The sequence below is a fragment of the Cetorhinus maximus genome, unplaced genomic scaffold (genome assembly GCF_964194155.1).
Source record: "Cetorhinus maximus unplaced genomic scaffold, sCetMax3.hap1.1 HAP1_SCAFFOLD_2294, whole genome shotgun sequence".
NCBI classification, from domain to species: Eukaryota; Metazoa; Chordata; class Chondrichthyes; order Lamniformes; family Cetorhinidae; genus Cetorhinus; species Cetorhinus maximus.
The window spans coordinates 6000-22270 of NW_027598233.1; the positions used below are offsets into that span (position 1 = coordinate 6000).

At 50.0% G+C, this 16271-nt stretch overlaps 2 protein-coding genes across 2 annotated transcripts in view; both read left to right on the top strand.

Annotated features, from left to right (window-relative positions):
- Positions 1-1337: 1337 nt before the first annotated feature.
- LOC144677196 (scavenger receptor cysteine-rich type 1 protein M130-like) lies at positions 1338-7455 on the top strand. Its single transcript, XM_078537380.1, has 2 exons — positions 1338-1692; positions 6941-7455. Exons 1-2 carry the CDS (start codon positions 1437-1439, stop codon positions 7309-7311), a joined length of 627 nt encoding a protein of 208 aa, XP_078393506.1. The 5' UTR covers positions 1338-1436; the 3' UTR covers positions 7312-7455.
- A 7916-nt stretch (positions 7456-15371) lies between these two features.
- The window catches only part of LOC144677195 (uncharacterized), a 28542-nt gene continuing 27642 nt past the window's right edge, over positions 15372-16271 (top strand). The window contains exon 1 of the mRNA XM_078537379.1: positions 15372-15696. Within this exon, the coding sequence (XP_078393505.1) occupies positions 15372-15696 (325 nt within the window). The remainder of the gene's footprint in view (positions 15697-16271) is intronic.

The window sequence follows — 16271 nt, forward strand, 5'->3', positions numbered from 1 at the left end:
TGTCTGTCTGTCTGTCTATTTATCTGTCTATCCATCTGTCTATCCATCTGTCTATTTATCTGTCTATCCATCTGTCTATCCATCTGTCTATCCATCTGTCTATTTATCTGTCTATCCATCTGTCTATCCATCTGTCTATACATCTGTCTATCCATCTGTCTATCCATCTGTCTATCCATCTGTCTATTTATCTGTCTATCCATCTGTCTATTTATCTGTCTGTCTATTTATCTGTCTGTCTATTTATCTATCTGTCTATTTATCTGTCTATCAATCTGTCTATTTATCTGTCTATCTATCTGTCTATCCATCTGTCTATTTATCTGTCTATCCATCTGTCTATCAATCTGTCTATCCATCTGTCTATTTATCTGTCTATCCATCTGTCTATTTATCTGTCTATCCATCTGTCTATCAATCTGTCTATCCATCTGTCTATTTATCTGTCTATCCATCTGTCTATTTTTCTGTCTATCCATCTGTCTATCCATCTGTCTATCCATCTGTCTATCCATCTGTCTATTTATCTGTCTATTTATCTGTCTATCCATCTGTCTATCCATCTGTCTATCTATCTGTCTATTTATGTGTCTATCCATCTGTCTATCCATCTGTCTATTTATCTGTCTATCCATCTGTCTATCCATCTGTCTATTTATCTGTCTATTTATCTGTCTATCCATCTGTCTATCCATCTGTCTATCTATCTGTCTATTTATGTGTCTATCCATCTGTCTATTTATCTGTCTATCCATCTGTCTATTTATCTGTCTATTTATCTGTCTATCCATCTGTCTATCCATCTGTCTATCCATCTGTCTATTTATCTGTCTATCCATCTGTCTATGTATCTGTCTATCCCATCTGTCTATTTATCTGTCTATCCATCTGTCTATCCATCTGTCTATCCATCTGTCTATCTATCTGTCTATCCATCTGTCTATCCATCTGTCTATCCATCTGTCTATTTATCTGTCTATCCATCTGTCTATCCATCTGTCTATCTATCTGTCTATCCATCTGTCTATTTATCTGTCTATCCATCTGTCTATCCATCTGTCTATCCATCTGTCTATTTATCTGTCTATTGATCTGTCTATCTATCTGTCTATCCATTTCTCTATCCATCTGTCTATTTATCTGTCTATCCATCTGTCTATTTATCTGTCTATCCATCTGTCTATCCATCTGTCTATCCATCTGTCTATTTATCTGTCTATTTATCTGTCTATCCATCTGTCTATCCATCTGTCTATTTATCTGTCTATCCATCTGTCTACCTATCTGTCTAGATTTTGGATCTCTGACAATGCCCCGTTTTTTCGGCTGCTTATCCCACGTGTTTTTACCGGAATAATGCTTTTCCCCATCTGATTCCTGGTACAGATTACCTCGTGACGCCGGATATCAGTGTGAGCGGGGATTCCAGCAGGTTAATGAAAGGACAGTCCGTTGAGATCCTGTGCGAGGCACCCAACTACTTCTCGGGAGCCAAGTTCTACCTGTACAAGGACAACGACCAGAACTTCATCAGCACGACTATTGCTTCCTCGCGCCTGGTCCGCTCCCACTTCAAACTTCACCACATCACGAAAGAGGACCAAGGCAACTACTCCTGCTCGTACCAGGCAGACATCGTTGGAAAGCACTTCAACTCCTCCCGCAGTGACCCCATATACCTTACGGTGATCGGTGAGTAGCGCTGAGCACCACCGGCTGCTCTTTATTCCAGGCGGGCGTCTCTGGCTGGGTCAGGGGTTTTCCAGGATCTTGACTCTGCGACAGTGAAGGGAACGGCCGATATATTTCCAAGTCGGGATGGTGAGTGGCTCGGAGGGGAACTTCCAGGTGGTGGTGTTCCCCGTGTGTCTGCTGCCCTTGTCCTTCTAGGTGGTAGAGGTCATGGGTTTGGAAGGTGCTGTGGAAGGAGCCTTGGTGAGTTCCTGCAGTGCATCTTGTAGATGGTACACACACTGCTGCTACTGTGCGTCGGTGGTGGAGGGAGTGAATGTTTGTGGATGAGGTGCCGATCAAGCGGGACTGCTTTGTCCTGGACGGTGTCGAGCTTCTTGAGTGTTGTGGGAGCTGCACTCGTCCAGGCAAGTGGGGAGTATTCCATCACACTCCTGAGTTGTTCCTTGTGGATGGTGGACAGGCTTTGGGGGAGTCAGTGGGTGAGTGACTCTCCGCAGGATTCCCAGCCTCTAAGCTGCTCTTGTAGCCACAGTATTCATATGGCTGGTCCCAGTTCAGTTTCTGGTCAATGGTAACCCCCCCAGGAGGTTGTTGGTGGGGGATTCAGCGATGGTAGTGCCATTGAAAGTTCAGGGGCGATGGGCTGCACTTTCTGGTGTTGGAGATGGCACTTGTGTGGCGCGAGTGCTACTTGCCACTTGTCAGCACAAGTCCGGATATTGGTCCAGGTCCTGCTGCATTTGGACATGGACTGCTTCCGTACCTGAGGAATCAGACGCAGGACAGAGCAGGTAAGGACAGCAGGTTTCCTTCCCTAAAGGTATGAGTAAAGCAGATGGGTTTCGATGACAATCATCGTGATAGAAATGATGGCAGCAGTTCAGCCATTTCATGCAGTTGCAAAAACACCTTCATACCGAATTGGCTGCAGTAAGTACTGTCCAATACGTGGAACATGTATGTTAGATTCTTCGATATAGTGCCCCAATATTAATATTCGGCTGCCTTGGCATCAGCGGGAGTGAAGAGACTGAGGAGGGGGGCATTAGAAAGCGTGAGCATAGGGACATATGGCCTAGGAGGCAGGAGTAAGTCCTTTGAACCTGCAACACCACTCAAAAGATCATGGTTCAACTGGTCATTTCCCACTTTCCTGTCTTCCCCCCCACCCCACCCCCCGTTAATGTTTGACCCCCTCGCATCATAAAAAACGATGTAACTCAGCCTTGAATAAATGTTGACGCCCAGCCTCCACTACCTCCTGTGGAAGAGAACTCTACTTTCTCTCAGAGAGAGGAAACAACACCCCCTTTTCTCTGTAATTGACAGAGAGACCCTAGTGTTCTTGAAACATGTTCCCTCGTTCTAGTTTCCCAGATGAAAGGAAATATTCTCCCAGTATCCGCTCGCTCCAATTCCCTCAAGACCTTCCATGTTTCAATAAGATCTCCCCTCGTTCTTCTGATTTCCCATGGATCTCCGTTTAACCTTTATCCCCGGATAGTCATTAGCATAGTTGCAGACTTCAGGAGGGCAAGGCTCCTGGACCTGGTGGACCACACCCTATGATCCTAAAGGGAATGACTGCAGAGATAGTGGCTGGATTGGTTGCAATCTTGCAAAGCTCCACCTAGATTCTGGTAAGTCCCCAGCGGATTGGAAAGCCGAAAGTGTGAGACTTGCTGAGAAAATATATTCTGTTGAAACATTTCATCTTGCGCCCAACAGGACATTTGCCCTGAGGAGTGCGAGATGTAAAGAATGGATAACATGTCTTTATTTTCAGCAACATGTTCAAGTTCTGTATCGCCAAACGGCTATTTGTAACACAACTAATACGGAAAGGAGGGAGGCTGAGAGCAGGGAACTGCAGGCCAGTTAGTCTTAACAGCTGGGGAAATGCGAAATCCATGACTGAGTAGGCACGCCTTTAGATAATCATAATGCAATCCGGGAGAATCAACAAGATTTTGCGAAAGGGAGATAGTTTTTGAAAAACGAATTGGAGCACTTTAAGGATGTAACAAACAGGGGCGGTAAAGGGGAACCAGTAGATGTGGTGACCTTGGATTTTGATAATGTGCCTGATAAAGAGCGCAATGTAAAAGACCATGGGGGCAGAGGGTGATATATTAGCATGGATAGGAGATTGGCTGACTAACAGGAAACAAGGGAGTCCGGACAAATGGACCATTTTCTGGTTGTCAAACCATAACTCGTGGAGCACCGCAGGGATCGTTGCTGGGGCCTCAGCTATTTACAATCGATATGAATGACTTGGATGGAGGGACTGACTGTATTGCAGCCAAAGCTGCTGAGGTTAAAAACAGACTGAAACGAAAAGTCTGCGAGGGTTAGGTGAGTGGGCAAGACATTGGCAAACGGAGTACAAAGTGAGGTTGTCCATTTTAGAAGCAGAATGGAGAAGCAAAACATTACCAAAATAGAGAGAGGTCGCAGAATGCTACTGTACAGAGGGAACTTGGTTTCCTAGTCCGTGAATCACACAAGGTTAGCATGCAGCTATAGCAGATAGGAAGTCAACGGGAAGGCCAGCAGTTATTGACCGAATTGCTCACACTGCTGTCAGAGACGGAGTTCCAGGATTTTGACCCAGCGGCAGTGAAGGAACGGCTGATTATATATCCAAGTCAGGATGGTGAGTGGCTTGGAGGAGGACTTCCAGGTGGTGGTGTTCCCCATGTGTCTGTTGCCCTTGTCCTTCTCGATGGGATTGGAAGCTGCTGCCTCAGGAGCCTTGGTGGGTTCCTGCAGCACATCTTGTAGACGTTGAGGGTTGGGGATTCGGCGATGGTCATGTCATTGAATGTCAAGGGGCGATGGTTAGATTCTCTCTTGTTGGTGATGGTCATTGCCTGGCACTGATGTGGCACAAATGTTACTTGCCCTTTATTGCAAGGGGGAATGAGATATAAATGTCGGGAAGTTTTGGTATAACAGTACAGGGCGTTGGTGAGACCACACCTGGAGTATTGTGTACAGCCTTGGTCTCCTTGCCTGAGGACGGGTATACTTACATTGGGAGCAGTGCAGAGAATTTTCACTAGGCTGCTTTCTGGGATGAAAGGGTTGTCTTATGAGGAAAGGTGGAGCACGTTGGGCCTATACTCATTGGGTTTTAGAAGAATGAGAGGTGATCTGTTTGATGCACATGGTATCCTGCGGGGGCATTGACAAGGTAGACACCGGGAGGTTTTTGCCTCCCGCGGGGGTGTCGAGAAGCAGGGGGCACGGTTTAACATTAACGGGTCTCCCATTTAAGACGGAGGTGAGGAGGAATTGCTTCTCTCAGTTAGTCTCTGGAATTCTCTTCCCCAGAGGGCACAGGAGGCTGGTTGACTGAATATATCCAATGCTGAGTTAGACCAGATTTTTGGATGGCAAGAGAGTCAAGCATCATTGGGGGGTGGGTGGGGGGAGGGCGGGGGGTGTGGTGGGGGGTGTGGGGGGGAGGGCGGGGGGTGTGGTGGTGTGTGGGGGGGAGGCAGGAAAACGGAGTTAAGGCCACAAGCGGATCAGCCATGAAGTAGGCTCGATGGACCGAATGGCCTGCTCTGTTTCCAGTTCTTGCCTTCTTGATGATGAAGGGTGAATTGAGCAGACCGATGGAAGATGGGATCGAATTTGGAGACGTGTTCGGTGCTGCGGTTGGGAGGGACTAACACAGGAAGACAATATATGATGAATTGTACGAGGCTGAGCGCCTGGTGGGAGGATACACCTTGCTGGTCAAATTCACATACCTTTGAAGGTGGCCCATTGTGTTGATAAAGCAATTGAAAGCAAATATGGGTCACATAGGTAATAGGGGCAGGAGGAGGCCATTCTGCCCCTTGAGCTTGTTCTGCCGTTCAACTAGGTCAGGGCTGATCATCTACCTGAACACAATTGCCCCGCATTAATCCCATATCCATTGATGTCATTGGTACCTGGACATCTATCAACCTCTGCCTTGAACATACTCGATGACTGAGCTTCCTCAGCCCTCTGGGGTAGAGAATTCCAATGGCTTACCACCCCCGCCGAGTGAAGAAATTCACCTACATCTCAATCCTAACGGCCAACCCCTTGTTCTGAGACTGTGTCCCCTGGTTCTAGACACCCGCCCTCCCTAGCAAAGAGGGAATCATCCTTCCTGCATCATTGAATGTGTTAAGTGTGTTAGTATAGCGTGTTGAACTGCTATTACCGCATTCTGCTATCTTACCTTTACGCGCTATTGGCACCTTCTTTAGCCTTTAACACTCCCTTTGCGTTGCGTCCATGACATCTTTATCAATATGTCCTGAGCTCCCCCCCTTGATCCCTGTAAGAATGTTGGGTCCCTCAATGAGAACACCACTCGCTCTTCGAAACCCTATGGAGCACATGCGCCGACTCCTCAATCTCTCCTTACGAGGCAATCCCGCCATCCCAGGAATTCGTCCGGTGGCCCCTCGGCCCCACTCCCTCGATGGCAATTACATCCTTCATAAGAAGTGTTGAGATGAGCGCTTGAAAAGCCGTAGCAGGTGCTGGAAAAATGGGGTTAGAATAGTTAGGTGCATGATGGCTGGCATGGACATGATGGGCTGAAGGGCCTGCTTCTGTGCTACATAACTCGATGATAAGGAAGCCAAAGCTCTAGGCAATACTCCAGGTGTGGTCAAGCCAAGACACAATTGTGTCTCTGCACAAATGCAGCAAAACATCTGCAATTGCGACTTGAATCCTCTTGTGATAAAGACCAACATGCCAATTCCCTTCCTCAGTCCCCTTACTTGCACCGTACTTCCTGTCATATAGTGACCAGAACTGTCTCCAGTACTCTAGTTGCAGTATAACTCGTGTTTTCCACCCCACCCAACTTCTGTACTAGGGATAAGGCGAAATAGGGGCAGATTTTGGATTCATCTCAGTCAGAGCTGCCCATCCCTTGAACATTTCAAGCAACCATACTGTAGGAGTCACATGTAGGCCAAACCCAAAGCGCATGTCCTTCCCTAAAGGCTATTAGGATTTTGCAACAATTGCTGATAGACGGTTAACAGCAACGAGGCCAGCTTTAGAATTGCAGATTTATTAGTTGAGTATCAATCCCCACTGGCTGCTGGTGAACTCACGTCCACCAGACCACTAGCCTGGGACTTTGGGATTACTAGCCCAGTGATGTTACCGTTACACCACCATCTCCCCAGAGGGCTAATTTCCAACTGGCCGGGCTAACGTGTTTCCTCTCTTGCAGATGACGTGGCACTCCGCTTAGTCAACGGAGAGAACGACTGCTCGGGCACCGTTCAGGTGTACTACAACGCAACCTGGGGTTCGGTGTGCGGCGAATTCTGGGGCATCACGGACGTGCAGGTGGTCTGCAGGCAGCTTGGCTGCGGTTTTGCCAAGGGGCAAATGGACCCGTCGCAGTTCGCCGACATCCAGAAACCCATCTGGCTGAGCATGGTCCAGTGCAGCGGCGCCGAGGCCCACCTGTGGGTCTGTCCGGCGAGAGCCTGGATCAGCGGGATCAGCTGCGATCGATTGAACGGGGCTACTGCCACGTGCTCTGGTAATGCCCGCGCGTACAGGGTCGTTTTTGCCTTTTCCTGCTCCCAGTATTAAAATGAATCGAGCACATGCACACACATACACATAACACTCCCAGCGATGCCTGCTTAGTTCCGACACTGCCAACAGACCTCAGGAACCATGTAATGCATTGGAAATTAAAATTCCCTCAAAAGTTGCCCATAATGCGAATTCTACAAAAAAAAAACTTACAGAATATATTTCAGCAAAACTGGAGTCCAGGAGTCATTGAATCCATCCACCCAGCATCATTTTATATCCACAGTCATACTCAGCCACTGCAGATGCTTATGTACATACATAAGCAGTGTTATTTTACACAAGTTCCTGTGCGCGAGTGTCTACACTTGCCCTTTAAGCGTGCTGGGCCGCTAGTCACTAGCGATGGTGCGGAATGTACAATCTGGGCGGGCGAATGGAGTGGCGGATGTGCTGGGGGTGGGGGTGAGGTCCGGTTCCCCTTCCAAGTCACTCGCCCTCGAACGATATCGGCCGTCCCCTTCGCTGCCTCTGGGTCCAGACCCTGGACTTCCCTCCCTCCCTCCCTCACCGCGCTGAGGGTGTGTACTCACGCCCCCGCAGAGGCTCCAGAAGGCAACTCACCAGCACCTTCTCAAGGCCCTGCGAGAGACGGGCAACAAAGCGCTAAACCCGGCCAGCGACAGCCGCACCCCATGAACGAAAATGCAAAAAAGTTGGGGGGTGGGGTGCAGGTCTGCTCAACGCTGGGACGGTCTTGATAGGCCGAATGCTCCCCCCCACCCCGCCCCAGCTCGGGTTGTTTTGTGTGTGCGCGAAACCGTCTCCTGGGGTCCACCCTTGATTCACCCCTTGAACATAAAGCTGGGGTCTTGGGGGTTGGGGGTGGGGATCGGTCAGTTTTCAGGCAATGGGAATTGGTCAATATCTACGAGGGAGACATGGAAGTATCTCTCCGGGGTTAGAGAGGGAGACAGACGATCGGCAATATGCGTGGAGAGAATGACCAAGTCCCGGAGAGATCGGAGGATCACAGAATCACACACACAGTGCAGAAGAGGCCCTTCGGCCCATCGAGTCTGCACCGACACGTGAGAAACACCTGACCTACCTACCTAATCCCATTTACCAGCACTTGGCCCCATAGCCTTGAATGTTTATGACATGCCAAGTGTTCATCCAGGTGCTTTTTAAAGGATGTGAGGCTAACCCGCCTCCACCACCCTCCCAGGCAGCGCATTCCAGACCCTCACCACCCTCTGGGTAAAAATGTTTTTCCTCACATCCCCCCCCCTAAACCTCCTGCCCCTCAACTTGAACTTGTGTCCCCTTATGACTGACCCTTCAACTAAGGGGAACAGCTGCTCCCTATCCACCCGTCCATGCCCTTCATAATCTTGTACACCTCGATCAGGTCGCCACTCAGTCTTCTCTGCTCCAACGGAAACAACCCAAGTCTATCCAACCTCTCTTCATAACTTAAACGTTTCATCCCAGGCAACATCCTGGTGAATCTCCTCTGCACCCCCTCCAGTGCAATCACATCCTTCCTATAATGTGGCGACCAGAACTGCACCCGGTACTCCAGCTGTGGCCTCACCGAGGTTCTATACAACTCCAACATGACCTCCCTACTTTTGTAATCTATGCCTCGATTGATAAAGGCAAGTGCTGCATATTCTTTTTTCACCACCCCACTAACATATCCCTCTGCCTTCAGAGATCTATGGACACACATGTCAAGGTCCCTTTGTTCCTCAGAACTTCCTAGTGTCATGCCGTTCATTGAATACTTCCTTGTCAAATTACTCCTTCCAAAGTGTATCACCTCACACTTTTCAGGGTTAAATTCCATCTGCCATTTATCGGCCTGAGATGGCGGCATAGTGATAATATCAGTGGACCCGTGATACAGGGGCCTCAGGCTAATGTGCAAGGGACATGGGTTATACAGACTGATCCTCAACCCCCACCTCCCTCCACCACCCCCCCAACCCAATTTAAGCATGGGAGAAGCTAAGGAGTCAACCCTACATGAACTACCTAGACCGTTCCAAGCAATTGAACCCAGGCAGTTGGCGGCCTAATGGTCATCTCACTAGTCATGTGACTAGTTGAGTTAAGTGATGTGGAGGGTAGGCAGGCTTTGGGGAGTCAGGAGAGGAGTTACTCGCCACAGAATTCCCAGCCTCTGACCTGCTCTTGTAGGCACAGGGACATAGGGATGCAGGAACAGGAGTGGGCTATTCAGCCCATCGAGCCTGTTCCTGCGATGTGCTGGCCCTGGAGAGGGTCCAGAGGAGGTTCACGAGAATGATCCCAGGAATGAAAGGCTTAACATGTGAGGAATGTTTGAGGACTCTGGGTCTATACTCGATGGAGTTTAGAAGGATGAGGGGGGATCTGATTGAAAATTACAGAATACTGAGAGGCCTGGATAGAGTGGACGTGGGGAAGATGTTTCCATTAGCAGGAGAGACCAGGACCCGAGGACACAGCCTCAGAGTAAAGGGAAGACCTTTTAGAACAGAGATGAGGAGAAACTTCTTTCGCTAGAGTGTGGGTGAATCTATGGAATTCATTGCCACAGAAGGCTGTGGAGGCCAGGTCATTGAGTGTATTTAAGACCGAGATAGATAGGTTCTTGATTGGTAAGGGGATCAAAGTTACGGGGAGAAGGCGGGAGAATGGGGTTGAGAAACCTATCAGCCATGATTGAATGGCGGAGCAGACTCGATGGGCCGATTGGCCTAATTTCTGCTCCTAGGTCTTATGTCCATCATTGGATTATCTCATGGCTGATCATCTACCTCTCCGCCACTTTCCCACACTATCTTCATAAGCATCGATGTCATTAGTCTCCAGATGTTCACTCTTGATCGTGGCCAATGATTGAGCTTCCACAACCCTCTTGGCTGGGAATCCCAAAGATTCACCCCCCACCCCATCTGAGTGAAGAAATCCTTCCTCACCCCAGCCCATTACCCTGACATTCGGTCCCCCCCAGTTCTAGGCTCACCAGCCAAATTGTGCATCCAACCTTCATCCACCCTGTCACGCCCTGTAAGATTTTCCTAGGTTTGAGTGAGGCTACCCCTCATCCTTCGGAACTCCAGGGAATACAGACCCTGTCCCCCCCCAGTCTCTCCTCATAAGAAATCCCAACACCCCAGTGATTAATCTGGTGTACCTCCATTGTGCAGGATTTATGTGGGGGTGGGGTTCAGCTCAGTTTCTGGTCAATGGTAACCACCCTCACCCCCAGGATGTTGATAGTTGGTAACTCAGCGATGGTAATGGTATTGAATGCCAAGGGGAGATGGTTAGATTCGCTCTTGTTGGAGATGGCCATTGCCTGGCACTTGGGCGGCCTGAAGGTTACTTGCCACCGGTCAGCCCAAGCCTGAATGTTGTCCAAGTTTTGATGGAGATCGGCACGGGGGTTTGGGGCTAGAAAACTGAGGCGCCATTTTGTCACTTGCACGGCCGGGAAATGGCGCAATTTTCCCATCTAAGACCTCTTGGACACCTTGCAGTAACGTCCCTCTGCATTGGATGATGCTGGCAGCTAGCACAGGGTGATTCTTTGGAATTCTCTACCCCAGAGGGCTGTGGAAACTCAGTCAGTGAGTTTCGAGAGAGAAGTCGATGGGTTTCTGGGGACCAGTGACGTCAAGGGATATGGAGGTAGCGCGGGAAAGTGGCGGAGAGGTCGATGACCTGCCAGGAGCCAATTCAATGGCGGAGAAGGCTCGATGGGCTGAATGGCCCACCCCTGTCCCTGTGTCCCTCTGTCCCTGTGTCTACAAGAGCAGGTCAGAGGCTGGGAATTGTGCAGCGAGTAACTCACCTCCTGACTCTTCCCCAAAGCTTACCTGCCTCCTACATCGCTTAACTCAATTGGTTGCATGACTAGTGAGTGGAGCAGAAGGCCACCATCGGCCTGGGTTCAGTTGCTTGGCACCATAAGAGACCATAAGACATAGGAGCAGAAATTAGGCCATTCGGCCCATTGAGTCTGCTCCGCCATTCAATCATGGCTGATAAGTTTCTCAACCCCATTCTCCCGCCTTCTCCCTGTAACCTTTGATCCCCTTACCAATCAAGAACCTATCTATCTCGGTCTTAAATACACTCAATGACCTGGCCTCCACAGCCTTCTGTGGCAATGAATTCCATAGATTCACCACTCTCTGGCTAAAGAAGTTTCTCCTCATCTCTGTTCTAAAAGGTCTTCCCTTTACTCTGAGGCTGTGCCCTCGGGTCCTAGTCTCTCCTACTCATGGAAGCATCTTCCCCACGTCCACTCTATCCAGGTCTTTCAGTATTCTGTAAGTTTCAATCAGATCCCCCCTCATCCTTCTAAACTCAATCGAGTATAGACCCAGAGTCCTCAAACGTTCCTCATAGGTTAAGCCTTTCATTCCTGGGATCGTTCTCGTGAACCTCCTCTGGACCCTCTCCAGGGCCAGCACATCCTTCCCTGAGAGACGGGGGCCCAGAATTGCTCACAATATTCCAAATGTGGTCTGACCAGTCGAGTTCGTTCACGTAGAACGCGCAGAATGTCCGATTGGCAAATGGAGGACTGTCCTCCAGTGTGGCAAGGAAGGCCTTCAGTGGTCAAAAGCAAGTCTTTTAGAAGAAACCAAGTCTTGTTTTCTGTCGCCACAGCTCAGCCACCTCCGCCGACGTTGACAGTATCTGGAAATGGTCTATTCTTCAAGGAAGACACCATCAAGTTTGTGTGTGGGGCGTCTTCCCTGTACAAGGGTGCGCAGATGGCCCTATACAAAATGGGCGAAGAGACGCCAGTCTTAACGGGCGTGATCTCCTCCAGTCAGGGCAACGTGAAGTTCGATCTCGAGCACATTAACAAGAGCCACGAGGGGACCTACTGGTGCAACTACCAGTTGGAGGTGGCGGAGCTGGTCTTTGAGTCCGAGGACAGCGCATTGGTGGAGATCGCGGTCGTAGGTAAGGCCGGCTTTCAGGTGAAAAGAGAGACACGTCGAATCTTTGCACCTTTGCACTCATCAGGACACTTCGCATTACAAGTGCGGGTGTGGGGGGAGGGGAGGGGGGAAACAACAATTCGTACCGCATGTGAAGAGTGTGCCGATTGGTTGGCACGTGGGCTCTGATTGGTAGAGAGGCGTTGCCGTGGAGGGCGCCCCAGTGTTGGTGACTGACAGTTAACTGTCGAGTGTTGCTTGAAATTTAAACCAGGCAGCTTGATCCTGATTGGTCAAGGCGACGCCCGAGGAATGAGTCAGTGAATGGCTGTCACTTAGTTCGTCTAGCGTTGTTTGCCTGGCCCACTAGTGCTCCCAATTCGCAGGTATAGGTGCCACGTAAACAGCGAGCTAATCCGTTGAACCGAATAAATGCTTTTTAAAGAAATATAATCCGTTTCCCATCCTTGGAGTTGTCTGCAATGGGCTATGGAACATGCCGAATGGTATAGACCCTCCGATGACTCTTTTTATCGTGTGTGTTTGGATCGTCAATGTTGCAGTGTTTGTTTTCCCCACTCGACAGAAAATGCTAAACTTCGGCTTGTGGATGGACCCACCTCCTGCTCCGGTAGAGTCGAAGCTTTCTACAATGGCACCTGGGGAACCATCTGCGATTTCGGGTGGGACATTGTCGACGCCCAGGTGGTGTGCCACCAGGTGGGCTGCGGGTTTGGCCAATCGGCCACTCCCGGCGGCCACTTCGGAGAAGGGGCAGGGCCAATCCTGCTGGAGAACGTCCGCTGCAATGGGACGGAGAAGTTCCTGTGGTCCTGCCCGTCGCAGGTCATCATGCCCCGGACCTGTCGCCAGAATAATGACGCGGGCGTGATCTGTTCAGGTAAGGATTTGGCCGGACGATGTCCTTCTGTTGAATGGGAAGTGCCGACAAGGCCAAGGAAGTGGGGGCCCGGATCCTGCGGACGCTGGGAAAACCTGAACTAAAAACGGAAAAGGCTGGGAAATAATTTTAAACAAAAATCTCCGCTGGCGGGAGAGACGGAGTTAACGTTTTGAGTCGGTGTGAATCTCCTTCGTAGCCAGAGAGAAGTAGAAATGTGATGGATTTCACGCTCTGTGGCAAGTGGAGAGAGATAGAAGGTCAGGGATAGGTGGGCGCTCATGATAGATCGATAAAGATGTCATGGGCTCAATAGAAAGAGGGCGTTAAAGACTAAAGAAGGTGCGGATAGCGGCGTGAAGGTAAGATAGCAGAATGTGGCAACAGCAGGTTAACAGGTTATGCTAACGCTATTGAGTTTGGATCATGTGTTGAAATTCACTGTTCAAGTCCACACACGAATATTGGCCACTTACATCAGATATAGGAGGGAGGCTGGTGCCTTTTGTTTCATTCGTTCTCAGGGTGTGGGCATTACTGGCAATGCCACCATTTATCACCCATCCCTCATTGACCTGAAAAAGGTTAACTGGGTGGTTTCCAGGGCCATTTCTGAGGGGCAGTTAAATTCAACCATCTTCATGTGGATCTGGAGTCATGTATAAGTCATGAAGACCAAGCAAGAATGAGACTGGCCTTCTTCCCCAATTGAGAGTGTGGCACGGACACAGATGTGCTGTCATCCTGAGAGACCCAACGGTTCCAGTACAATTATACCAAACAACTCAGCACTCCCACAAATCTGCTGGAGGGCAGATGCAGACCTGAGTGAAGACCCTATCTAATTGGACTAAAATCGGTCAGAGGACCAAGGACATGGGTCAGTGCCATTTATTACTGGATACCTTGAGATATATACAGCCTGGCTTATCATTCCAATCAGAAAATTGCAGAGTTATTGACATTAGTTTGTTGCAATGAGTGGCATAAAGGTAAGGAGGCAGAATGTCTTAATAGTGTTAATGTAATGTGTTAATCTGCTCTTGACACATTCTGCGATCTTACCTTTATTCCACTATCAGCATCTCCTTTAGCCTTTAACACTCCCTATTGCAAATATGGTATCATTGTCACTCTCTCCTTAGCCCCCACCTATCCCCGAATTCTATTTTGCAGTATCTCCTCTTAAATAGTGTAAAACCCATCACATTTCTACTTCTACTTAGCTCTGAAGATGAGTCATGCTGACTGAAAATGTTAACTCTGTTTCTCTCTCCACATATGCTGCCAGACCTGCTGAGTTTCTCCAGCATTTTCTGTATCTGTTGCTTGACAACACTTCGGTTCAATGTCAGTGATCCCTTTTCACATGGTTCAGTACATGGGGAACACCACCACCTGGAAGTTCCCCTCCGAGCCACTCGCCATCCTGACTTGGAAATATATCGGCCGTTCCTTCACTGTCGATGGGTCAAAATCCTGGAACTCCCTCCCTAACAGCGCTGTGGGTGTACCTACACCACACAGGACAAAATCCTGGATCTCCCTCCCTAACAGCGCTGTGGGTGTACCTACACCACACAGGACAAAATCCTGGAACTCCCTCCCTAACAGCACTGTGGGTGTACCTACACCACACAGGACAAAATCCTGGAACTCCCTCTCTAACAGCACTGTGGGTGTACCTACACCACAGGGGACAAAATCCTGGAACTCCCTCCCTAACAGCACTGTGGGTGTACCTACACCACACGGACAAAATCCAGGAACTCCCTCCCTAACAGCACTGTGGGTGTACCTACACCACAGGGACAAAATCCTGGAACTCCCTCCCTAACAGCACTGTGGGTGTACCTACACCACACGGACAAAATCCAGGAACTCCCTCCCTAACAGCACTGTGGGTGTACCTACACCACAGGGACAAAATCCTGGAACTCCCTCCCTAACAGCGCTGTGGGTGTACCTACACCACACAGACTGGTTCAAGAAGGCAGCTCACCCACCACCTTCTCAAGGGGCAACCAGGGACGGGCAATAGAAATGCTGGGCCCGGCCAGCGAAGCCCGCGTCCCGTGAAAGATCGAGAAAACAATCTCCGCCCTAAATGGGCGACCCTTTGTGTTTACCGAGTGCCTCCTCTCCCATGAGGGGGAGAAACCTCCTCTCAGCATCTGCCCTGTCAGGTCCCCTCAGGATCTTCCACATTTGTCGACCCCTGTGACCTGAGGGCTTTGGGGGCAAATGTTTTATTCACGATGTTTTCTTTTGACCCAGAGCAGCTTCAAAGCCCAGAAATCGCCGTGTTAAGGACCTCCAGTATATTCGCACAAGGGGAGTCCCTCCGAATCCAATGTGCCTCGCCCAGTTACCACCTCGGGGCCTCCTTCTACCTGCAGAAGGTCGGCGAGGCCTCCTACACCAGCTCCCTGGAGGCGGAAGCCGAGTACTCGAACGTCACCTTCGTGGTCCGGAACGTCAACCTGAGCCAGAGCGGCTTTTACACCTGCATGTACCAGCTGGAGAGGCGGGGTCAGCGCTACAATTCCACCCTGAGCGACAGGGCCAGGGTCACGGTGATCGGTAAGTGGCCACGTCGGGGGTCGAGCCGGGAGTCGCCCCGGGGCTGGGATTGCCGCCTGGGCCTGGGCCGTGGCACGGAGACGGGGCGCCCGCCATTGACAGCAGCGCCTGAATCCCTGCTCCGGTCAGCTCGAGGGGACCAGGTTTAGGTTGGGGTGGACCACGGGCGACAGCGGCCGATTTGGAATGACGCCGGTTGGGTTAGATTCGGGAAGTGGCGGCACTTGTGAATGCCTCTCCCAGAAACGTACTCACACACACAGACACGCACACACACACACACACACACACACAGACACACACTCACTCACTCAGGCACACACACACACACACACACACAGACACACACTCACTCACTCAGGCACACACACACACTCACTCAGGCACACACGCACACACATACATAGACACACACTCAATCAGGCACACACACACACACACACACACAGACACACTCACTCACTCAGGCACACACACACACTCACTCAGGCACACACGCACACACATACATAGACACACACTCACTCAGGCACACACACACACACATACATAGACACACACTCACTCAGGCACAC